This window comes from Pseudophryne corroboree, chromosome 6 (genome assembly GCF_028390025.1).
Source record: "Pseudophryne corroboree isolate aPseCor3 chromosome 6, aPseCor3.hap2, whole genome shotgun sequence".
NCBI classification, from domain to species: domain Eukaryota; kingdom Metazoa; phylum Chordata; class Amphibia; order Anura; family Myobatrachidae; genus Pseudophryne; species Pseudophryne corroboree.
In genome coordinates, this window is record NC_086449.1 from 205,754,821 (window position 1) to 205,780,473 (window position 25,653).

At 49.3% G+C, this 25,653-nt stretch overlaps 1 protein-coding gene across 1 annotated transcript in view; it reads left to right on the top strand.

Moving 5' to 3' along the window:
- LINS1 (lines homolog 1) overlaps positions 1-25,653 on the top strand; it is a 134,283-nt gene that overhangs the window by 52,507 nt on the left and 56,123 nt on the right. Inside the window, exons 2-3 of the mRNA XM_063925670.1 lie at positions 9,685-9,853; positions 23,853-24,035. Of these exons, the coding sequence (XP_063781740.1) occupies positions 23,891-24,035 (145 nt within the window). The 5' untranslated portion in view covers positions 9,685-9,853; positions 23,853-23,890. The remainder of the gene's footprint in view (positions 1-9,684; positions 9,854-23,852; positions 24,036-25,653) is intronic.

The window sequence follows — 25,653 nt, forward strand, 5'->3', positions numbered from 1 at the left end:
AAAGTGGATGCTGGGAACTCCGTAAGGACCATGGGGAATAGCGGCTCCGCAGGAGACTGGGCACAACTAAGAAAGATTTAGGACTACCTGGTGTGCACTGGCTCCTCCCTCTATGCCCCTCCTCAAGACCTCAGTTAGGAAACTGTGCCCGGAAGAGCTGACACAATAAGGAAAGGATTTGAAATCCCGGGTAAGACTCATACCAGCCACACCAATCACACCGTACAACTCGTGATACTATACCCAGTGAACAGTATGAATAACAACTGAGCCTCTCAAACAGATGGCTCCAAACAATAACCCTTTAGTTAGGCAATAACTATATACAAGTATTGCAGACAATCCGCACTTGGGATGGGCGTCCAGCATCCACTACGGACTACGAGAAATAGATTTACCGGTGAGTAAAATCTTATTTTCTCTGACGTCCTAGTGGATGCTGGGAACTCCATAAGGACCATGGGGATTATATCAAAGCTCCCAAACGGGCGGGAGAGTGCGGATGACTCTGCAGCACCGAATGAGCAAACTCAAGGTCCTCCTCAGCCAGGGTATCAAACTTGTAGAATCTTGCAAAAGTGTTTGAACCCGACCAAGTAGCAGCTCGGCAAAGTTGTAAAGCCGAGACCCCTCGGGCAGCCGCCCAAGAAGAGCCCACTTTCCTCGTGGAATGGACTTTTACCGATTTAGGATGCGGCAGTCCAGTCGCAGAATGTGCAAGTTGAATCGTGCTACAGATCCAGCGAGCAATAGTCTGCTTAGAAGCAGGAGCACCCAGCTTGTTGGGTGCATACAGGATAACCAGCGAGTCAGTTTTCCTGACTCCAGCCGTCCTGGAAAAATATATTTTCAGGGCCCTGACTACGTCCAGCAACTTGGAGTCCTCCAAGTCCCGAGTAGCCGCAGGCACCACAATAGGTTGGTTCACATGAAACGCTGATACCACCTTAGGAAGGAATTGGGAACGAGTCCTCAATCCCGCCCTATCCGTATGAAAAATCAGATAAGGGCTTTTACATGACAAAGCCGCCAATTCTGATACACGCCTGGCCGACACCAGGGCCAACAGCATGACCACTTTCCACATGAGGTATTTTAGCTCCACGGTCTTAAGTGGCTCAAACCAATGCGACTTTAGGAAATCCAACACCACGTTGAGATCCCACGGTGCCACTGGAGGCACAAACGGGGGCTGAATATGCAGCACTCCTTTAACAAAAGTCTGAACTTCAGGCAGTGAAGCCAGTTCTTTTTGGAAGAAATTGGACAGAGCCGAAATCTGGACCTTAATGGAGCCCAATTTTAGGCCCATAGTCACTCCTGACTGCAGGAAGTGCCGAAAACGACCCAGTTGAAATTCCTCCGTTGGGGCCTTCCTGGCCTCACACCACGCAACATATTTCCGCCATATGCGGTGATAATGGTTTGCAGTCACCTCTTTCCTAGCTTTAATCAGTGTAGGAATAACTTCCTCCGAAATGCCTTTTTCTTTTAGGATCCGGTGTTCAACCGCCATGCCGTCAAACGCAGTCGCGGTAAGTCTTGGAACAGACAGGGCCCCTGCAGCAGCAGGTCCTGTCTGAGCGGCAGAGGCCATGGGTCCTCTGATAACATCTCTTGAAGTTCCGGGTACCAGGCTCTTCTTGGCCAATCCGGAACCACTAGTATAGTTCTTACTCCTCTTCTTCTTATTATTCTCAGTACCTTGGGTATGAGAGATAGAGGAGGGAACACATAAACCGAGTGGTACACCCACGGTGTCACTAGAGCGTCCACAGCTATCGCCTGAGGGTCCCTTGACCTGGCGCAATATCTTTTCAACTTTTTGTTGAGGCGGGACGCCATCATGTCCACCTGTGGTCTTTCCCAACGGTTTACCAGCATTTTGAAGACTTCTGGATGAAGTCCCCACTCTCCCGGGTGGAGGTCGTGTCTGCTGAGGAAGTCTGCTTCCCAGTTGTCCACTCCCGGAATGAACACTGCTGACAGTGCTAACACGTGATTTTCCGCCCATCGGAGAATCCTTGTGGCTTCTGCCATCGCCATCCTGCTTCTTGTGCCGCCCTGTCGGTTTACATGGGCGACCGCCGTGATGTTGTCTGACTGGATCAGCACCGGCTGGTGTTGAAGCAGGGGTCTAGCCTGACTTAGGGCATTGTAAATGGCCCTTAGTTCCAGAATATTTATGTGTAGGGAAGTCTCCTGACTTGACCATTGTCCTTGGAAGTTTCTTCCCTGCGTGACTGCCCCCCAACCTCGAAGGCTGGCATCCGTGGTCACCAGGACCCAGTCCTGTATGCCGAATCTGCGGCCCTCTAGAAGATGAGCACTCTGCAGCCACCACAGCAGCGACACCCTGGCCCTTGGAGACAGGGTTATCAGCCGATGCATCTGAAGATGCGATCCGGACCACTTGTCCAACAGATCCCACTGAAAGATCCTTGCATGGAACCTTCCGAATGGAATTGCTTCGTAAGAAGCCACCATTTTTCCCACGACTCGCGTGCAGTGGTGCACCGACACCTGTTTTGGTTTTAGGAGGTCTCTGACTAGAGATGACAACTCCTTGGCCTTCTCCTCCGGGAGAAACACTTTTTTCTGTTCTGTGTCGAGAACCATCCCCAGGAACAGTAGACGCGTTGTAGGAACCAGCTGCGACTTCGGAATGTTCAGGATCCAGCCGTGCTGTTGTAGCACTTCCCGAGCCAGTGCTACTCCGATCAACAACTGTTCCCTGGACCTCGCCTTTATAAGGAGATCGTCCAAGTACGGGATAATTATAACTCACTTTTTTTCGAAGGAGTATCATCATCTCTGCCAATACCTTGGTAAATACCCTCGGTGCCGTGGACAGACCAAACGGCAACGTCTGGAATTGGTAATGACAGTCCTGTACCACAAATCTGAGGTCCTGTACCACAAATCTGGTGAGGGGGGTAAATGGGGACATGGAGGTAAGCATCCTTGATGTCCAGTGATACCATGTAATCCCTTTCGTCCAGGCTTGCAATAACCGCCCTGAGCGATTCCATTTTGAACTTGAACCTTCGTATATGTGTTCAAGGATTTCAAATTTAGGATGGGTCTCACCGAACCGTCCGGTTTCGGTACCACAAACATTGTGGAATAGTAACCCCGTCCTTGTTGAAGGAGGGGTACCTTGACTATCACCTGCTGCGAATACAGCTTGTGAATTGCCTCCAGCACTGCCTCCCTGTCCGAGGGAGCTGTCGGCAAGGCAGATTTGAGGAAACGGCGAGGGGGAGACGTCTCGAACTCCAGCTTGTACTCCTGAGATACTACCTGTAGAATCCAGGGATCCACCCGTGAGCGAGCCCACTGGTCGCTGAAGTACTTGAGACGGGCCCCCACCGTACCTGGCTCCGCTTGTGGAGCCCCAGCGTCATGCGGTGGACTTAGAGGAAGCGGGGGAGGACTTTTGTTCCTGGGAACTGGCTGTATGCTGCAGCTTTTTCCCTCTACCTCTGCCTCTGGGCAGAAAGGACGCGCCTTTAACCCGCTTGCCTTTCTGGGACCGAAAGGACTGTACCTGATAATACGGTGCTTTCTTCGGCTGTGAGGGAACATGGGTAAAAATGTTGATTTCCCAGCTGTAGCTGTGGAAATGAGGTCCGAGAGACCATCCCCAAACAAATCCTCACCCTTGTAAGGCAAAACTTCCATGTGCCTTTTAGAATCAGCATCACCTGTCCACTGCCGAGTCCACAATCCTCTCCTGGCAGAAATGGACATTGCGTTTATTTTAGATGCCAGCCGGCAAATATCCCTCTGTGCATCTCTCATGTATAAGACTGCGTCTTTAATATGCTCTATGGTTAGCAATATAGTGTCCCTGTCTAAGGTATCAATGTTATCTGACAGGGAATCTGACCACGCAGCTGCAGCACTGCACATCCATTCTGAAGCAATAGCTGGTCTCAGTATAATACCTGAGTGTGTATATACAGACTTCAGGATAGCCTCCTGCTTTCTATCTGCAGGCTCCTTTAGACGGTAGTGCCACCTTTTTTGACAGACGTGTGAGCGCTTTATCCACCCTAGGGGATGTCTTCCAACGTGACCTATCCTCTGGCGGGAAAGGGTACGCCATTAGTAACCTTTTAGAAATTACCAGTTTCTTATCGGGGGAAACCCACGCTTCTTCACACACTTAATTTAATTCATCAGATGGGGGAAAAACCACTGAAAGCTTTTTCTCCCCAAACATAATACTCTACTTTGTGGTACCTGGGGTAATATCTGAAATGTGCAACACATTTTTCATTGCCGTAATCATGTAACGGGTGGCTCTATTGGAATGTAAACTAGTCTCATCGTCGTCGACACTGGAGTCAGTATCCGTGTCGACATCTGTGTCTGCCATCTGAGGTAGTGGGCGCTTTAGGGCCCCTGATGGCTTTTGAGACGCCTGGGCAGGCGCGGGCTGAGAAGCCGGCTGTCCCACATCTGCTATGTCGTCAAACCTTTTATGTAAGGAGTTGACACTGTCGCGTAATTCCTTCCACATGTCCATCCACTCAGGTGTCGACCCCGCAGGGGGTGACATCACATTTATCGGCATCTGCTCCGCCTCCACATAAGCCTCCTCATCAAACATGTCGACACAGCCGTACCGACACACCGCACACACACAGGGAATGCTCTGACTGAGGACAGGACCCCACAAAGTCCTTTGGGGAGACAAAGAGAGAGTATGCTAGCACACACCAGAGCGTTATATATACAGGGATTCACACTACCCACAGTGATTTTTCCCCTATAGCTGCTGATATTACACAGATTGCGCCTAAATTTAGTGCCCCCCCTCTCTTTTTTACCCTATGTAGTCTGGAAACTGCAGGGGAGAGCCTGGGGAGCGTCCTTCCAGCGGAGCTGTGAGGGAAAATGGCGCCAGTGTGCTGAGGGAGATAGCCCCGCCCCTTTTCCGGCAGACTTCTCCCGCTTTTTTATATGTATATCTGGCAGGGGATTTTACACATATATAGTCTTAATGACTATATTATGTGTTTATTTTGCCAGCAAGGTACTATTATTGCAGCCCAGGGCGCCCCCCCCCCCAGCGCCCTGCACCCATCAGTGACCGGAGTGTGTGGTGTGCATGGGGAGCAATGGCGCACAGCTGCAGTGCTGTGCGCTACCTTGATGAAGACCGAAGTCTTCTGCCGCCGATTTCCAGGAACGTCTTCTTGCTTCTGGCTCTGTAAGGGGGACGGCGGCGCGGCTCCGGGACCGGATGACCGAGGCTGGGCCTGTGTTCGATCCCTCTGGAGCTAATGGTGTCCAGTAGCCTAGAAGCCCAAGCTAGCTGCAAGCAGGTAGGTTCGCTTCTCTCCCCTTAGTCCCTCGTAGCAGTGAGTCTGTTGCCAGCAGATCTCACTGAAAATAAAAAACCTAAATTATACTTTCTTTTCAAGGAGCTCAGGAGAGCCATTAGTGTGCATCCAGCTCGGCCGGGCACAAAATTCTAACTGAGGTCTGGAGGAGGGGCATAGAGGGAGGAGCCAGTGCACACCAGGTAGTCCTAAATCTTTCTTAGTTGTGCCCAGTCTCCTGCGGAGCCGCTATTCCCCATGGTCCTTACGGAGTTCCCAGCATCCACTAGGACGTCAGAGAAAAGAATTAAGAAATCAAAGATACCTTTATACGCGGGACATACCACGACTCTATTTCCTTGTGCAGGGTCGGGGTTCTTCTAGGACGTCAGAGAAACATTATTGTGAGGGGGACGGCAGCGCGGCTTCGGGAAAGAACAGCTAGGCGCACCAAGTGATCAGACCCTCTGGAGCTAATGGTGTCCAGTAGCCTAAGAAGCAGAGCCTTTGAACTCACAGAAGTAGGTCTGCTTCTCTCCCCTCAGTCCCACGAAGCAGGGAGCCTGTTGCCAGCAGTGCTCCCTGAAAATAATAAACCTAACAAAAGTATTTTCTAGAGAAACTCTGTAGAGCTCCCCTAGTGTGCAACCAGTCTCCTCTGGGCACAGAATCTAACCGAGGTGTGGATGAGGGGCATAGAGGAAGGAGCCAGTTCACGCCCATTTAAAGTCTTAAAGTGCCCATGTCTCCTGCGGATCCCATCTATACCCTATAGTCCTTTTGGAGTCCACAGCATCCTCTAGGACGTATGAGAAAATAGGATTGTAATACCTAACAGTAAATCCTTTTCTCTTAGTCTGTAGAGGATGCTGGGGACACTTCATAGACCATGGGGTATAGACGGGATCCGCAGGAGACATGGGCACTCTAAGACTTTTACTGGGTGTGAACTGGCTCCTCCCTCTATGCCCCTTCTCCAGACGTCAGTTATAGGAACTGTGCCCAGGGAGACGGACATTTCGAGGAAAAGGATTTATATTATTCTTAAACTAAGGGTGAGATACACACCAGCTCACACCACAAACACGCCGTACAACATGGCATTTGTAAGTAAACCCAGTCAACAGCATGAACAAAAAACCAGCAACAGGCTGATTATAACCAAACACAACCATAGTGTAACACAACCAAAATCTACAACCACTACTGCAGATAGAGTCCGCACAGGGACGGGCGCCCAGCATCCTCTACGGACTAAGAGAAAAGGATTTACCGGTAGGTATTAAAATCCTATTTTCTCATACGTCCTATAGGATGCTGGGGACACTTCATAGACCATGGGGTTTATACCAAAGCTTCAGACCGGGCGGGAGAGTGCGGATGACTCTGCAGCACCGATTGACCAAATAAGAGGTGCTCATCAGCCAGGGTATCAAACTTGTAGAACTTTGCAAAAGTGTTCGAACCCGACCAAGTAGCCGCTCGGCAAAGATGTAACGCCAAGACCCCACGGCAGCCGCCTAAGATGAGCCCACCTTCCTGGTAGAATGGGCATTAACCGATTTCGGTAACGGCAATCCAGCCGTAGAATGAGCCTGTTGAATCGTGTCACAGATCCAACATGCAATAGTCTGCTTGGAAGCCGGTATCCCAATCTTATTGGGAGCATATAGGACAAACAGAGCCTCCGTTTTCCTAATCTGAGCCATTCTGGCTACATCCAGAGACTTTGAGTCCACGAGGGCGCCAGTAGCCACTGGCACCACAATAGGTTGGTTCATGTGAAAAGTTGAAACCACCTTTGGCAGAAACAGCTGCCGAGTCCTCAACTTCGCTCTCTCTTCATGGAAGATCAAATAGGGGCTCTTGTGAGACAAGGCCGCCAACTCAGATACTCGCCTTGCGGACGCCAAGGCCAACAACATGACCACTTTCCAAGTGAGGAATTTTAACGCAACCTTCCGTAAAGGTTCAAACCAAGGAGATTGCAGGAACCGTAACACCACATTGAGATTCCACGGTGCCACCGGAGGCACAAAAGGAGGCTGGATATGCAGCACCCCCTTCACGAAAGTCTGAACCTCAGGGAGGGAAGCCAATTCCTTTTGAAAGAATATTGATAAGGCCGAAATTTGTACCTTAATGGAGGCTAGCTTAAGGCCCGCATCCACACCAGCTTGTAGAAAATGGAGAAAACGCCCTAGCTGAAATTCCTCTGTAGGGGCCTTCTTGGATTCACACCAAGACACATATTTTCTCCAAATACGATGGTAATGCTTCGACGTTTCTTCTTTTCTAGCCTGAAGTAGAGTGGGGATAACTTCATTGGGAATCCCCTTTCGGGCTAGAATACGGCGTTCAACCGGCATGCCGTCAAACGCAGACGCGGTAAGTCCTGGAACACGCACGGACCTTGCTGTAACAGGTCCTCTCGTAGAGGAAGAGGCCACGGATCTCCTATGAGCAACTCCTGAAGATCCGGATACCAGGCTCTCTTCGGCCAGTCTGGGACAATGAGTATCGCCGGAACTCTTGTTCTTCTTACGATCCTTATCACCTTCGGGATGAGTGGAAGCGGCAGGAACACGTAGACCGACGGAAACACCCACGGTGTCACCAGGGCGTCCACCGCTATTGCTTGAGGGTCCCTTGACCTGGAACAATACCTCAGAAGTTTCTTGTTGAGGCAAGACGCCATCATGTCTACATGAGGAATTCCCCAGTAACTTGTCACGTCTGCGAAGACCTCTTGATGAAGACCCCACTCCCTTGGATGGAGATCGTGTCTGCTGAGGAAGTCTGCTTCCCAGATGTCCACTCCTGGAAAAAAAGACTGCCGCCAGAGCGCTTACATGTTTTTCCGCCCAGCGGAGAACTTTTGTGGCCTCTGCCATTGCCGCTCTGCTCTTTGTACGCCACTGCTGTTATGTTGTCCGACTGAATCAAGACGGGCAGATCTTGAAGAAGATTTTCCGCTTGTCGAAGGCCGTTGTAAATGGCCCTTAACTCCAGAATGTTTATGTGCAGACAAGCCTCCTGACTTGACCATTTTCCCTGGAAATTTTCCCCCTGTGTGACTGCTCCCCATCCCCGGAGACTTGCATCCGTGGTTACCAGGACCCAATCCTGGATCCCGAACCTGCGTCCCTCTAGAAGGTGAGGACTGTGCAGCCACCACAGGAGAGAGATTCTGGTCCTGGAAGACAGGACTATTTTCCCGTGCATGAACAGGTGAGACCCGGACCACTTGTCCAGCAGGTCCCACTGAAACACCCTGGCATGAAACCTGCCAAACGGAACGGCCTCGTAGGCCGCCACCATCTTTCCCAGCAACCGAGTGCACTGATGAATCGACACCCTTGCCGGTTTCAGAATCCCTTTTACCATGTTCTGGATTTCCAGAGTTTAATCCACCGGCAGAAAAACTCTCTGTAACTCCGTGTCCAGAATCATGCCCAGGAACGACAGCCGCGTTGTCGGAACCAACTGTGATTTTGGCAAATTTAGGAGCCAACCATGTTGCTGTCGAATCTTCAGGGAGAGCGCAACGTGTTCTAGTAATTTCTCCCTTGATCTCGCCTTTATCAGGAGATCGTCCAAGTACGGGATAATTGTGACTCCTTGCTTGCGCAAGAGGACCATCATTTCCGCCATTACTTTTGTGGAAATCCTTGGAGCTGTGGAAAGCCCAAACGGCAACGTCTGAAATTGGTAATGACAATCCTGAACCGCAAACCTTAGGTACGCCTGATGCGGAGGGTAAATGGGGACGTGTAAGTATGCGTCCTTTATGTCTACTGATACCATAAAATCTCCTCCCTCCAGACTGGAGATCCCTGCCCGAAGAGATTCCATTTTGAATTTGAATCTCTTCAGATAGAAATTGAGTGCCCATGTCTCCTGCGGATCCCGTCTATACCCCATGGTCTATGAAGTGTCCCCAGCATCCTCTAGGACGTATGAGAAATTTGGGTTATAATTATGTATGTATGCATGAGTTTGTGTGGAGGGTGGTGACTGAAGGGGACAGGCTGTGTGTGTGTGTGGTGACTGGGATGTAACAGGCTGTGTGTGTGTGTGTGGTGACTGGGATGCAATAGGTTGTGTGCGTGCATACGTATGTGTGTGGTGACTTGGGGAGTAACACGCTGTGTGTGTGTGTGTGTGTGTGTGTGTGTGTGTGGTGACTGGGAGGGTAAAAGACTGTGTGTGTGTGTGTGGAGGGGTGGCGGGGGGAGCAGGCTGTGGGTGAGGTGACAGGAGGCACTGTCAAATCCGGGGGGCGGGTGCACGCGGAGACTGGTCTGTTCCACCCCCATGTTGTTTCTGCCACTTTTTTTTTTTTAAACAGAGACCTGCGGCTGTATTAGCATGAAGGGGAGTCCAGTCAATCCAGCCCCTCCTCTCACTTTTCCTTCCCCTCTCTGATGCTGTTGCCTAACATCTCGATCCCACAAAAACCAGAAAAGGGGACACGCTGCAGCCCGCGCTGATGAGAAGGGGACCTGCTGCTACCCAAGGTACACAATGCTGCTTGTACTGAAGGGACACACACACACACACACACACACACACACACACAGTGATGCTTGTATCGGGGTAGGGGGTCAGTGCCACTTGTACCAGGGGCAAACGCAGGATTTAGCGAGGGGGGACTCCGTAAGGACCATGGGGTATAGACGGGCTCCGCAGGAGACATGGGCTCTATAAAGAACTTTAGAATGGGTGTGCACTGGCTCCTCCCTCTATGCCCCTCCTCCAGACCTCAGTTAGAGAAACTGTGCCCAGAGGAGATGGACAATACGAGGAAAGGATCTTGTTAATCTAAGGGCAAGATTCATACCAGCCCACACCATCCACACCGTATAACCTGGAATATACGCAACCAGTTAACAGTATGAACAAAACAGTATCAGCTAAAGACTGATCTCAACTGTAACATAACCCTTATGTAAGCAACAACTATATACAAGCCTTGCAGAATTTGTCTGCACTGGGACGGGCATCCAGCATCCTCTACGGACTAGGAGAAAAAGATTTACCGGTAGGTTTAAAATCTTATTTTCTCTTACGTCCTAGAGGATGCTGGGGACTCCGTAAGGACCATGGGGTTTATACCAAAGCTCCAGACCGGGCGGGAGAGTGCGGACGACTCTGCAGCACCGACTGAGCAAACGCAAGGTCCTCATCAGCCAGGTATCAAACTTATAGAACTTTGTAAAAGTGTTTGAATCCGACCAGGTAGCTGCTCGGCAAAGCCGTAAAACCGAGACGCCTCGGGCAGCCGCCCAAGAAGAGCCCACCTTCCTAGTGGAATGGGCCTTTACCGAATTTGGTAACGGCAATCCTGCCGTACAATGAGCCTGCTGAATCGTGTTATAGATCCAGCGAGCAATAGTCTGCTTCGAAGCAGGAGCGCCAACTTTGTTGGCTGCATACAGGACAAACAGTGCTTCTGTTTTCCTAACCCGAGCCGTCCTGGCTACATAGATTTTTAAGGCCCTGACTACATCCAGGGACGTGGAATCCTCCAAGTCATCCGTAGCCACAGGCACCACAATAGGTTGGTTCATGTGAAATGAAGAAATCACCTTAGGCAAAAATTGAGGACGAGTCCTCAACTCTGCCCTATCCTCATGGAAAATCAAATAGAGGCTCTTGTGAGACAAGGCCGCCAATTCAGACACTCGCCTTGCAGCTGCCAAGGCCAACAACATAACCACCTTCCAAGTGAGAAAATTTAATTCAACCGTTTGAAGAGGTTCAAACCAGTGAGACTTCAGGCACCGTAACACCACGTTAAGGTCCCATGGTGCCACTGGGGGCACAAAAGGAGGCTGGATGTGCAGCACTCCCTTTACAAAAGTCTGGACTTCTGGGAGAGAAGCCAATTCCTTCTGAAAGAAAATAGACAGGGCCGAAATCTGTACCTTAATGGAGCCTAATTTTAGGCCCATATCCACTCCTGTCTGTAGAAAGTGGCTGAGAGGAAGAGGCCATGGATCTTCTGTGAGCATCTCCTGAAGATCTGAATACCAGGCCCTTCGATGCCAATCTGGAACAATGAGTATTGTTTTCACTCTTTTTTGTCTTATGATTCTCAATATTTTTGAGATGAGAGGAAGAGGGGGGAATACATAGACCAACTGAAACACCCATGGAGTCACCAGGGCGTCCACCGCTACCGCCTGAGGGTCCCTTGACCTGGCACAATACCTCCGAAGCTTCTTGTTGAGGCGGGACGCCATCATGTTTATGTGAGGAATTCCCCAAAGACTTGTTATCTCTGTAAAAACTTCTTGATGAAGTTTCCACTTTCCTGGATGGAGATCGTGTCAGCTGAGGAAGTCTGCTTCCCAGATGTCCCCTCCCGGAATGAAGACCGCTGACAGAGCGCTTACGTGATTTTCCGCCCAGCGAAGAATCCTGGTGGCTTCTGCCATTGCCACTCTGCTCCTTGTCCCGCCTTGGCGGTTTACATGAGCCACGGCTGTGACGTTGCCCGATTGAATCAGAACCGGTAGGTCGCGAAGAAGATTCTCCGCTTGTCGTAGGCCGTTGTATATGGCCCTCAACTCCAGGACGTTGATGTGTAGACAAGCCTCCTGGCTTGACCATAGCTCCTGAAAATTTCTTCCTTGTGTGACTGCTCCCCATCCTCGGAGGCTCGCGTCCGTGGTCACCAGAACCCAGTCTTGAATGCCGAACCTGCGACCCTCTAGAAGGTGAGCACTTTGCAGCCACCACAGGAGAGACACCCTGGCCCTGGGGGGGACAGGCTAATCTTCTGATGTATTTGTAGATGGGACCCGGACCACTTGTCCAGGAGGTCCCACTGAAACGTCCTTGCATGAAAACCTGCCGAAGGGGATGGCCTCGTAGGCTGCCACCACTTTCCACAGAACACGAGTGCATTGATGAACAGACACTCTTTTTGGTTTTAGCAGGTCTCTGACCATGTTCTGGAGGTCCTGGGCTTTATCCATCGGGAGAAAAACCCTCTTCTGATCCGTGTCCAGAATCATGTCTAGGAATGATAGTCGAGTCGTTGGAATCAATTGTGACTTTGGCAGATTGAGAATCCAACCGTGGTGTTGTAGCACTCTCAGGGAGAGCGACGCGCTCCTCTGCAATTGATCTCTCGATCTTGCTTTTATCAGGAGATCGTCCAAGTATGGGATAATTGTGACTCCCTGCCTGCGCAGGAGCACCATCATCTCCGCCACATTGGTGAAAATCCTCGGGCCGTTGAAAGCCCAAACGGCAACGTCTGAAACTGGTAATGACAGTCCTGTACAGCGAATCTCAGGTACGCCTGATGAGGAGGATATATGGGGACATGAAGGTATGCATCCTTTATGTCGAGTGACACCATAAAATCCCCCCCTTCCAGACTGGAGATCACCGCCCGGAGCAATTCCATCTTGAATTTGAACTTTTTCAAGTACAGGTTTAGGGATTTTAGATTTAAAATGGGCCTGACCGAACCATCCGGCTTCGGGACCACGAACAGGGTTGAATAGTACCCTTTCCCCTGTTGGATTAGGGGAACACTGACAACCACTTGCTGTTGACACAGCTTTTGAATTGCAGCTAACACTACTTCCCTCTCTGGGGGAGAAGCTGGCAAGGCCGACTTGAAAAATCGTCGAGGGGGCACCTCTTCGAATTCCAGTTTGTAGCCTTGGGATACAATATCCATCGCCCAAGGATCCACGTCTGACAGAACCCAGACCAGGCTGAAGAGTCGAAGACGTGCCCCCACCGGTGCGGACTCCCTCAGTGGAGCCCCAGCGTCATGCGGTGGATTTAGTAGAAGCCGGGGAGGACTCCTGCTCCTGGGAACTAGCCGGAGCAGGTGTTTTCTTCCATCTACCCTTACCTCTGTCGAGGAAAGATGAGCCCCGACCTCTTCTGGACCTATGCGACCGAAAGGACTGCATCTGATATTGTGGAGTTTTCTTTTGCTGTGGGGGAACAAAAGGCAAAAAGGTAGATTTACCCGCGGTAGCTGTGGCAACCAGGTCTGCGAGACCTTCCCCAAATAAAACTTTACCTTTGTATGGTAAAACCTCCATATGCTTCTTTGAGTCGGCATCACCCGTCCATTGGCGGGTCCACAGGGCTCGCCTAGCAGAAATAGCCATGGCGTTGGCTCTCGACCTAGCAGCCCAACGTCTCTTTGAGCGTCCCTCATATATAAGACCGCGTCTTTAATGTGACCTAAGGTCAATAAAATGGTATCCCTGTCTAGGGTATCAAGGTCAGCTGACAAGGTATCTGTCCAAGCTGCAACTGCGCTACATACCCATGCCGATGCTATTGCCGGTCTGAGTAAAGCACCCGTATGCGTACAAATAGATTTTAAAGTAGTTTCCTGTCTGCGATCAGCAGGATCCTTGAGGGCTGCCATGTCTGGAGACGGTAGCGCCACCTTCTTGGACAGGCGCGTTAAAGCCTTGTCCACCCTGGGTGAGGATTCCCAACGTACCCTGTCCTGTGCAGGGAAAGGATACGCCATAAGAATCCTCTTGGGAATCTGCAGCTCTTTGTCTGGAGTTTCCCAAGCTTTTTCAAATAACTCGTTAAGCTCATGAGATGGGGGAAAGGTTACCTCAGGTTTCTTTACCTTATACATGCGCACCCTCGTGTCAGGGACAGAGGGGTCATCTGTGATATGCAAAACATCTTTTATTGCAATAATCATATAATGAATACTTTTGGCCACCATTGGGTGTAACCTCGCATCATCGTAGTCGACACTGGAGTCCGAATCCGTGTCGGTATCAGTGTCTGCTATTTGGGATAGGGGACGTTTTTGAGACCCAGCAGGGCCCTGTGACCCAGTCGAAGCCGTGGATTGACTCCCTGCTTTTTCCCTGGACTCTGCTTTGTCCATTCTCTTATGTAATAAGGTCACATTTGCATTTAAAACATTCCACATGTCCAACCAATCATGAGTCGGCGTTGCCGACGGAGACACCACAATCATCTGCTCCACCTCCTCCTTAGATGAGCCTTCCGCATCAGACATGCCGACACACTCGTACCGACCCCCCTCCAACACACACACAGGGATATAGTTATAAGGAGACAGTTCCCCAATAAGGCCCTTTAGAGAGACAGAGAGAGAGAGAGTATGCCAGCACACACCCAGCGCCAACTGACACTGGAAACAATTTCCCAGATAATACAGCGCTTTTATATATATAATTAACCGTGTAATACACTCACTGCGCCTTACAAGTGCCCCCCTCTTTTCAGCCCTGTGTCACCGTGTTCAACAGGGGAGAGACCGGGGAACCAGCTTCTCTGCAGTTCTCTGTGGAGAAAATGGCGCTGGTTAGTGCTGAGGGACCAAGCTCCGCCCCCTCCAGCGGCGGGCTTCGGTCCCGCTCAAATGTATAAAACTGGCGGGGGATTATTATAATTACTGCCTCCGCAGCCCATATACATATAAATGCCAGACTTAGAGGTTTTTATTGCTGCCCAGGGCGCCCCCCTGCGCCCTGCACCCATCAGTGCCTGCTAGTGTGTGTTGTGTGTGGGAGCAATGGCGCGCAGCGGTTTACCTCAGGGAAGATCTGAAGTCTTCTGCCGCCTAAGAAGTCTTCTTTTCTTCTTATACTCACCCGGCTTCTATCTTCCGGCTCTGTGAGGACGGCGGCGCGGCTCTGGGACGAACGGCGAGGGGAGACCTGCGTTCCGACTCCCTCTGGAGCTAATGGTGTACAGTAGCCTAAGAAGCAGAGCCTATCACTTAAGTAGGTCTGCTTCTCTCTCCTCAGTCCCACGATGCAGGGAGCCTGTTGCCAGCAGTGCTCCCTGAAAATAAAAAACCTAACAAAATTCTTTTTCAGAGAAACTCAGGAGAGCTCCCCTGTAATGCACCCAATCTCCTCTGGGCACAGGATCTAACTGAGGTCTGGAGGAGGGTCATAGAGGGAGGAGCCAGTGCACACCCATTCTAAAGTTCTTTATAGTGCCCATGTCTCCTGCGGAGCCCGTCTATACCCCATGGTCCTTACGGAGTCCCCAGCATCCCCTAGGACGTAAGAGAAATATATATATATATAGCACACATTCATATATATGTACACACACACACACATACATACATACTGTACATACACCAGCGCGCAAACACACATGCATACATACATACATACATACATACATACATACAAATACACACATAAACACAGATTTCAAAATTCAAACTTTCTGTACATGATCTACCAGGCGCTGGGAGCAAAAGGGCGGCAGTGTGAGAGGATGGAGGGAGCTGCTGTGGCTGAGCATGCGCAGCCAGCAGCTCCCCAGGACATTCTGTATGCAGAGAGCTCCATATCTCCCTGTTGCTGCTGCAGCTCCGCGATCGTGGTTGCGCCTTTTGCTGAGACGGAGACAAATCTGTCTCCATCTCAAAATTGAAAACTCAACTCATCGGGGGGGGGGATGTGGTGTTTCCAGGTACTCGGAACCCCCCCTGCGTGCGCCACTGTGTACCCCCTCTCTCTCACCCCTTCTTCTTTCTTTCCTGTCTCCTCTCTCTCACCCCTTTCTTTCTACTAACCTCGTCTACTCTCTCACTCCTTTCTTTCTTTTCCCCTCGTCCCGTCTCTCTCTCTCACACCCTTCTCTTTCCCTCATTCATTCTCTCTTTTGCTCTTCCCTATCTCATATTTTCTCTCTCTCTCTGTCCCCTCCTTCTCGCTCTGCCCTCTCTCTCCCCCACCCCCTCTTTTAACCCTCCCCTCATCTCACGCAACCTGCTCTCTTTTTCAATATTGAAATTGGGAGGGGCATAACAAAGTGGGAGGAGCTATGAGTAGAGGGCCACGATTCTTAAACCGCCTCCCCTAAAAGTAAAGTCTAGATCCGCCACGGTAGATGCTAGAATCAAGTGGGCTAAGGGACCTTTTCCGTAAGGGGGAGGAGTTACGACACAAGGGGGAGGACCTAGGCCAGCGGGATAGTTCCTCTACTATCCACGCCACCAACTATTACCTTTAGTAATTAGGTGGTGAGCGAAGCGGAGCGGAGCGAGCCACCGTGCCCGAAGCGTGGCGAGCGAAGCGAGCCCGCGAGGGTACTTTTCGGGTACCCTGTTCGCCCGTAGCTCCTCCCCTCAATACGTCACAAGGTCCCTTCAGACCCCCCGATATAGAACCAACCGATCCGCCACTGTGTACAAGTCCCGAGTGCGACCCACTTAATGTAATGTAAAAATAAGATTTTACTTACCGATAAATCTATTTCTCATAGTCCGTAGTGGATGCTGGGGACTCCGTCAGGACCATGGGGAATAGCGGCTCCGCAGGAGACAGGGCACAAAAGCAAGCTTTTAGGATCACATGGTGTGTACTAGCTCCTCCCCCTATGACCCTCCTCCAAGCCTCAGTTAGGTACTGTGCCCGGACGAGCGTACACAATAAGGAAGGATCTTGAATCCCGGGTAAGACTCATACCAACCACACCAATCACACCGTACAACTTGTGATTTGAACCCAGTTAACAGTATGATAACAATGAAGTAGCCTCTAAAAAAGATGGCTCACAACAATAATAACCCGATTTTTTTGTAACAATAACTATGTACAAGTAATGCAGACAATCCGCACTTGGGATGGGCGCCCAGCATCCACTACGGACTATGAGAAATAGATTTATCGGTAAGTAAAATCTTATTTTCTCTAACGTCCTAGTGGATGCTGGGGACTCCGTCAGGACCATGGGGATTATACCAAAGCTCCCAAACGGGCGGGAGAGTGCGGATGACTCTGCAGCACCGAATGAGAGAACTCCAGGTCCTCCTCAGCCAGGGTATCAAATTTGTAGAATTTAGCAAACGTGTTTGCCCCTGACCAAGTAGCTGCTCGGCAAAGTTGTAAAGCCGAGACCCCTCGGGCAGCCGCCCAAGATGAGCCCACCTTCCTTGTGGAATGGGCATTTACAGATTTTGGCTGTGGCAGGCCTGCCACAGAATGTGCAAGCTGAATTGTACTACAAATCCAACGAGCAATAGTCTGCTTAGAAGCAGGAGCACCCAGCTTTTTGGGTGCCTACAATATAAACAGCAAGTCAGACTTTCTGACTCCAGCCGTCCTGGAATTATATATATATATATATATATTTTCAGGGCCCTGACAACGTCTAGCAACTTGGAGTCCTCCAAGTCCCTAGTAGCCGCAGGCACCACAATAGGTTGTTTCAGGTGAAACGCTGACACCACCTTAGGAAGAAACTGGGGACGAGTCCGCAGTTCTGCCCTGTCCGAATGGAAAATCAAATATGGGCTTTTGTAAGACAAAGCCGCCAATTTTGACAATCGCCTGGCCGAGGCCAGGGCCAACAGCATGGTCACTTTCCATGTGAGATATTTCAAATCCACAGATTTGAGTGGTTCAAACCAATATGATTTGAGGAATCCCAACACTACGTTGAGATCCCACGGTGCCACTGGAGGCACACAAGGGTTGTATATGCAATACTCCCTTGACAAACGTCTGGACTTCAGGAACTGAAGCCAATTCTTTCTGGAAGAAAATCTATAGGGCCGAAACTTGAACCTTAATGGACCCCAATTTGAGGCTCATAGACACTCCTGTTTGCAGGAAGTGCAGAAATCGACCTAGTTGAAATTTTTTCGTGGGGCCCTCCTGGCCTCACCCACGCAACATATTTTTACCACATGTGGTGATAACGTTGTGCGGTCACCTCCTTCCTGGCTTTGACCAGGGTAGGTATGACCTCTTCCGGAATGCCTTTTCCCTTAGGATCCGGCGTTCAAACCGCCATGCCGTCAAACGCAGTCGCGGTAAGTCTTGGAACAGACAAGGTCCCTGCTGGAGCAGGTCCTTTCTTAAAGGCCGATGCCACGGTTCCTCTTGGAACAGACATGGTACTTGCTGAAAGCAAATCCCTTCTTAGCTCCCGAGGCCATTAGTCCTCTGTGAGCATCTCTTGAAGTTCCGGTTACCAAGTCCCTCTTGGCCAATCCGGAGCCACGAGTATAGTTCTTACTCCTCTATGTCTTATAATTCTCAATACCTTGGTTATGAGAAGCAGAGAAGGGAACACATACACCGACTGTTACACCCACGGTGTTACCAGGACGTCCACAGCTATCGCCTGAAGGTCTCGTGACCTGGCGCAATACCTGTCCCATTTTTTTGTTCGGGCGGGACGCCATCATGTCCACCTTTGGTCTTTCCCAACGGTTCACAATCATGCGGAAAACTTCCCGATGAAGTTCCCACTCTCCCGGGTGGAGGTCGTGCCTGCTGAGGAAGTCTGCTTCCCAGTCGTCCACTCCCGGAATGAACACTGCTGACAGTGCTATCACATGATTTTCCGCCTAGCGAAAAATCCTTGCAGTTTTGCCACTGCCCTCCTGCTTCTTGTGCCGCCCTTTCTGTTTACGTGGGCGACTGCCGTGATGTTATCCCACTGGATCAATACCGGCTGACCTTGAAGCAGAGGTCTTGCTAAGCTTAGAGCATTATAAATTTGCTCTTAGCTCCAGTATATTTATGTGGAGAGAATTCTCCAGACTTGATCACACTCCTTGTGTGACTGCTCCCCAGCCTCTCAGGCTGGCCTCCGTGGTCACGAGCATCCAATCCTGAATGCCGAATCTGCGGCCCTCTAGAAGATGAGCACTCTGTAATCACCACAGGAGAGACACCCTTGTCCTTGGATATAGGGTTATCCGCTGATGCATCTGAAGATGCGATCCGGACCATTTGTCCAGCAGATCCCACTGAAGAGTTCTTGCGTGAAATCTGCCGAATGGAAGCGCTTCGTAATAAGCCACCATTTTTACCAGGACTCTTGTGCAATGATGCACTGACACTATTCCTGGTTTTAGGAGGATCCCGATTAGCTCGGATAACTCCCTGGCTTTCTCCTCTGGGAGAAACACCTTTTCCTGGACTGTGTCCAGAATCATCCCTAGGACCAGCAGACGTGTCGTCGGAACAACTGCGGTTTTGGAATATTTAGAATCCACCCGTGCTGTCGTAGAACTACTTGAGATAGTGCTACTCCGACCTCCAACTGTTCTCTGGACCTTGTTCTTATCAGGAGGTCGTCCATTTTCTTTGAAGACGAATCCTCCTTTCGGTCATTACCTTGGTAAGGACCCGGGGTGCCTTGGACAATCCAACGGCATCGTCTTGAAACTGATAGTGACAGTTCTGTACCACGAACCTGAGGTACCCTTGGTGAGAAAAGGCAAATTTTGGGACATGGAGGTAAGCATCCCTGATGTCCCGGGACACCATATAGTCCCCTTGTTCTTTGCTATCACTGCTCTGAGTGACTCCATCTGGATTTGAACCCTTGTAAGTGTTCAAATTTTTCAGATTTAGAATAGGTCTCACCTAGCCTTCAGTACCACCATATAGTGTGGAGTAATACCCCTTTCCTTGTTGTCGGAGGGGTAAATTTATTATCACCTGCTGGGAATACAGCTTGTGAATTGTTTTCAATACTGCCTCCCTGTCGGAGGGAGACATTGGTACAGCAGACTACAGGAACCTGCGAGGGGGGAAACCTCTCGACATTCCAATCTGTACCCCTTGGATACTACTTGTAGGATCCAGGGGTCCTGTACGGTCCCAGCGTCATGCTGAGAACTTGGTAGAAGCGGTGGAGGGCTTCTGTTCCTGGGAATGGGCTGCCTGCTGCAGTCTTCTTCCCTTTCCTCTATCCCTGGGCAGATATGACTCTTATAGGGACGAAAGGACTGAGGCTGAAAAGACAGTGTCTTTTTCTGCAGAGATGTGACTTAGGGTAAAAAACGGTGGATTTTCCAGCAGTTGCCCTGGCCACCAGGTCCCATGGACCGACCCCAAATAACTCCTCCCCTTTATACGGCAATACATCTTTGTGCCGTTTGGAATCTGCATCACCTGACCACTGTCGTGTCCATAAACATCTTCTTGCAGATATGGACATCGCATTTACTCTTGATGCCAGAGTGCAAATATCCCTGTGCGCATCTCGCATATATAGAAATGCATCCTTTAAATGCTCTATAGTCAATAAAATACTGTCCCTGTCAAAGGTATCAATATTTTTAGTCAGGGAATCCGACCAAGCCACCTCAGCTCTGCACATCCAGGCTGAGGCGATCGCTGGTCGCAGTATAACACCAGCATGTGTGTGTATACTTTTTAGGATATTTTTCAGCCTCCTATCAGCTGGCTCCTTAAGTACGGCCCTATCCGTAGATGGTACCGCCACTTGTTCTGATAAGCGTGTGAGCGCCTTATCCACCCTGAGGGGTGTTTCCCACCGCGCCTTAACTTCTGGCGGGAAAGGGTATACCGCCAATAATTTTCTATCGGGGGAAACCCACGCATCATCACACACTTCATTTAATTTATCTGATTCAGGAAAAACTACAGGTAGTTTTTTCACCTCACACATAATACCCTTTTTTGTGGTACTTGGAGTATCAGAAATATGTAACACCTCCTTCATTGCCCTTAACGTGTGGCCCTAAAAGAAAATACGTTTGTTTCTTCACCGTCGACACTGAAATCAGTGTCCGTGTCTGGGTCTGTGTCGACCGACTGAGGTAAATGGGCATTTTACAGCCCCTGACGGTGTTTGAGACGCCTGGACAGATACTAATTTGTTCGCCGGCCCTCTCATGTCGTCAACCGGCTTGCAGCGTGTTGACATTGTCACGTAATTTCCATAAATAAGCCATCCATTCCGGTGTCGACTCCCTAGAGAGTGACATCACCATTACAGGCAATTTGCTCCGCCTCCTCACCAATATTTTCCTCATACATGTCGACACACACGTACCGACATACAGCACACACATAGGGAATGCTCTGATAGAGGACAGGACCCACTAGCCCTTTGGGGAGACAGAGGGAGAGTTTGCCAGCACACACCAAAACGCTATAATTATCCAGGGACAACCTTTATATAAGTGTTCCTCCCTTATAGCATTTTAATATATATACATATCGCCAAATCAGTGCCCCCCCTCTCTGTTTTAACCCTGTTTCTGTAGTGCAGTGCAGGGGAGAGCATGGGAGCCTTCCCACCAGCCTTTCTGTGAGGGAAAATGGCGCTGTGTGCTGAGGAGAATAGGCCCCGCCCCCTTTTCGGCGGGCTTCTTCTCCGGAGTTTTAGATATCTGGCAGGGGTTAAATACATCCATATAGCCTCAAGGGCTATATGTGATGTATTTTTCGCCATACAGGTATTATACATTGCTGCCCAGGGCGCCCCCCCCCCAGCGCCCTGCACCCTCCGTGACCGCTGTGTGAAGTGTGCTGACAACAATGGCGCACAGCTGCAGTGCTGTGCGCTACCTGATGAAGACTGAGAGTCTTCTGCCGCCTGGTTCCGGACCTCTTCATCTTCAGCGTCTGCAAGGGGGGTCGGCGGCGCGGCTCCGGGACGAACCCCAGGGCGAGCCCTGTGTTCCGACTCCCTCTGGAGCTATGTCCAGTAGCCTAAGAATCCAATCCATCCTGCACGCAGGTGAGTTGAAAATCTCTCCCCTAAGTCCCTCGATGCAGTGAGCCTGTTGCCAGCAGGACTCACTGAAAATAAAGAACCTAAAAACTTTTTCTAAGTAACTCTTTAAGAGAGCCACCTAGATTGCACCCTTCTCGGCCGAGCACAAAAACCTAACTGAGGCTTGGAGGAGGGTCATAGGGGGAGGAGCCAGTACACACCATGTGATCCTAAAAGCTTGCTTTTGTGCCCTGTCTCCTGCGGAGCCGCTATTCCCCATGGTCCTGACGGAGTCCCCAGCATCCACTAGGACGTTAGAGAAAGCAGTATTACACTGAGTAGGAGGTGAGACAGGTTTCCAGCACTCAAACCCACCCCCATGTGTGCCTCCCCAGCCACTGACCTCACCGCTCACCACTGCTTTGCAGTGTACATGTTATCATAACCAGGGGCTATATTTACAAAGTTTGGTAAATAACGGATGGCCCTAAATCGTAATAATTGCACCTTAGAAGGGGAAGGGTCCTATCATCTGCACTACAGAGCGCGTTACTAAATAGAGAGCGGAGCAGGCGCAGTGCGCAGGAATCATACACCGGCCTGCTGCTCCGTCAGAGATGAGTTGCGGCTGCTGCAGCGGACTACCTCGGCTCATGCGCAGTGGCGCTGTATGCAGAGGACTACATGTCCCATCATCCCCTGCGACGTAATTCCAATATGGTGCTACTATACTACATATGAAAGGACGTCCGGGCCCGGCTTGTCTGAGGCTGATAGAGGCTCTGGGGCTGGTAGGTGATGGTGCGGGGACTGGTTTCTGGGCAGACGTTACATTTACTCATTAATAGGTATCAGATGGTTACAGATGATGGATAATGTGATAGAGGCACTGCGCCCACGGTATATCCTCAGCATGGCTCATATGATACAGAGATACAGTCATTGCACCTGTGTTAGCATAGTGAGAACTGATCACGTGTGTGTGTGTAATAGTTGGATGCTGCATGCACTTTGCAGTCCTATATGTATATCTGATATGGTAATTCTTTTGTCTGTATTATTTATTAATAGTATTATTTGTGAATTATCTATATAATGAAATATATTGTAGCTTTAGTGACTGACCCATCGCATGCCATTATCTTTATTAGCAGCGGCCCTCCAGCCATAGTTAAAATAGAATTACTTCTAAAAGGTATATATTACAAGAATAGCGTATAATGGTAATTCAGATTAAACCACTTCTATAGCACTGGTGCAACCATAAGGTGATCGTAGGTGAGTATGTATAGGGGTACTGCGTGAGTGCCATAATTTCATCCAGTGTCTTTAATGATCGGCGCATTAGACACCGTCATGAAGGAGAAGCAGCCAGCAGCTGCACTACCATGTCTGTGTTACACTGTGTGATTGTGCGGGCTATGGCGCCACATTTAGCGCTACACTCCCAGTCTGAGGAGCCGAGGGTGCTGCTTCCCTCCACCCTGAGTAAGCAGCAGTGACTCCTAAGATGCCGACAGGGCTTGCGCCGGCGCTGTACATCTGGTAATAAAGTTTAATAAAAATCTCCCAAAAATTTCCTTGCCATAGTTGTGGAAACATACTGTTCAGTTAGCTGCAAATCAGCTGGAGTCGCTAGAAAGTGTTGCCATATGCCACACTTTTGGTGGTGCTGGACACTCAGATCACCGCCACATTGACCCCTTAGAATTTAATTGGAAATACAGTTGTAAAAAAACAAAACTATGGTCTTTATAAATTACATTAGATTTTCTACTGGTTTCAGTTTAAAGTAAAAAAAAATAAATGTCTGTTCTCTGGCCTTGTGACAGGCGCTTCCATTTACTACTTAAGCAGTGCATAAAGCCGATGTCGTGTCAGGCATTTTAGGCGGGAGACAGGTTTAGCAGTTATTCCATCAACAGAGCAAGACCGACTTTTCGTAGGAGACGGAACACATGATTAACTATGGAATATTATCATGGTGATATCATTTATTGGTTTATATGTTTTTATTTGTGTTTTTAGAGCATCACAGAGTCACATGATGAGCTTCCAGTTAAAGCATGCTGCAGGAGATGGAGGGCCCATTCCCAGGCTTGAGGGAGCTACACAGAAAGTTACTGCAAGGTGCCCTCTTACATGGAAATATACAAGCATCTGCATCTCTTTTAATGCCATGCATCCCAAATGAGCCATCTAACACTTTAGGTAATTCATAGGCATATTAAATTATAACATATATGTTTATATAAAACTGGACAGTGAGAATTGTGTCTGGTGCAACATATCCAATGGGACAATTCAATGAATGAGGTACACACTATACAATGTTTACGATATATCGTTCCGATCTGCATCAGAACGATATATATCGTACAATATAGCTTATAGCAGTGGCATACCTCCCAACATTGAGGAAGGTGTAAGCGGGACTCCGCCCGGGAAGGGGGCGTAGCCTCAGGAAAAGAGGTGTGTCTTTGCAGGGATGATGTTTCTGCAAACCACGCTTCCAGAATTTGTCACTTAGGGGGTATGGCCAGCGCTCTGTGAGCTGCTGGCATGCCTCCAGCTCCTCTTCAGTGAATAGCCGCTCTGCGCACAGCGTCTATTCACCGCTGCTCTGCTAGACAGGAGAGTCCCAACTGTCACCCCACACCATGGGACACTGCGGCCCGAAGGTTGGACAGTCCCAAATAAACGGGACTGTCCCGCAAAAATCGGGACAGTTGGGATGTAGGCAGTGGTCCCCAAACTTTCTTTAATCATGGCGTTCATTTTTGTCATAGTACACCTAGTCCAAATATTTCTTATTGTGAACTTCTGCAAAAACTATTTGATTAAGTAAATTGTGTCTACTTGCCACACTTAGTCAGTTATGTGGTGGTGGACAGGGTTGCGCTTCTGTTTGTCCACATATTTTATGATTGGCGGCTACCAACACTGGTTTTGCCTATCACATGTAATGGTAATAATTTGATTTGGTCCTAGACCACCAATCTGTGGTGCTACAATGCCAAATTTGGGAACCACTGTCTTAAAGTGTGTACCCACCTTTAAAAAATTATAAAACCATATCTAAAAGTGTCCCTGAAAGATCTATAGGTATCTATAAAGAGGTAATAATCTAGGTGTAACATAGCACTGCGTTTTCAAAAGCAAGAAAACCAAGATGAGCCAGGATAAAGCAAGACTGTATATATAGGTGTAGAACAGGCATTCCCAGCCACAGTGCTAAGACACACTAACAGTCCAGGTTTTAGTGATATCCATGCTTAAGCACAGGTGACTTAATTAGTACCTCAGTTATTTTATTTAACATTAGTAAAAGAAATGGTATTTGTCATTATAATAAGACATCATGGGAATTTCTTTTTCATCCACTAGGGGTCACTGGAGTACTCTTGGGATATGGACGGGGCGTAGCCGGGAATGGCACATTTAAATATTTAAATTAGTAACTGGTCACCCCCTCCATACTCCCTTAAAGCCTTCAGTATTTTTCTGTGCCTCTAGTCGGAAGGTACAGTGGACACGAATGTCCTTAGATTCTCCAAACAAGATTATTTTTAATTTTTTTCTACCCAATCCCTTCCCAACTTATCAGAGAAGTTGGGTCCGGGATGGTTGGTGCTGCAGAAGGGCAGCAGATGGTCTGTCGGTGCCCATGAAAGGGGCCCCGCCATTGACCACGATCAGTAGAGATGTGTGTGTGTGTATATGTGTATATATATATATATATATATATATATATATATATATATATATATATATATATATATAATATTTTTCTCTAACGTCCTAGTGGATGCTGGGGACTCCGTAAGGA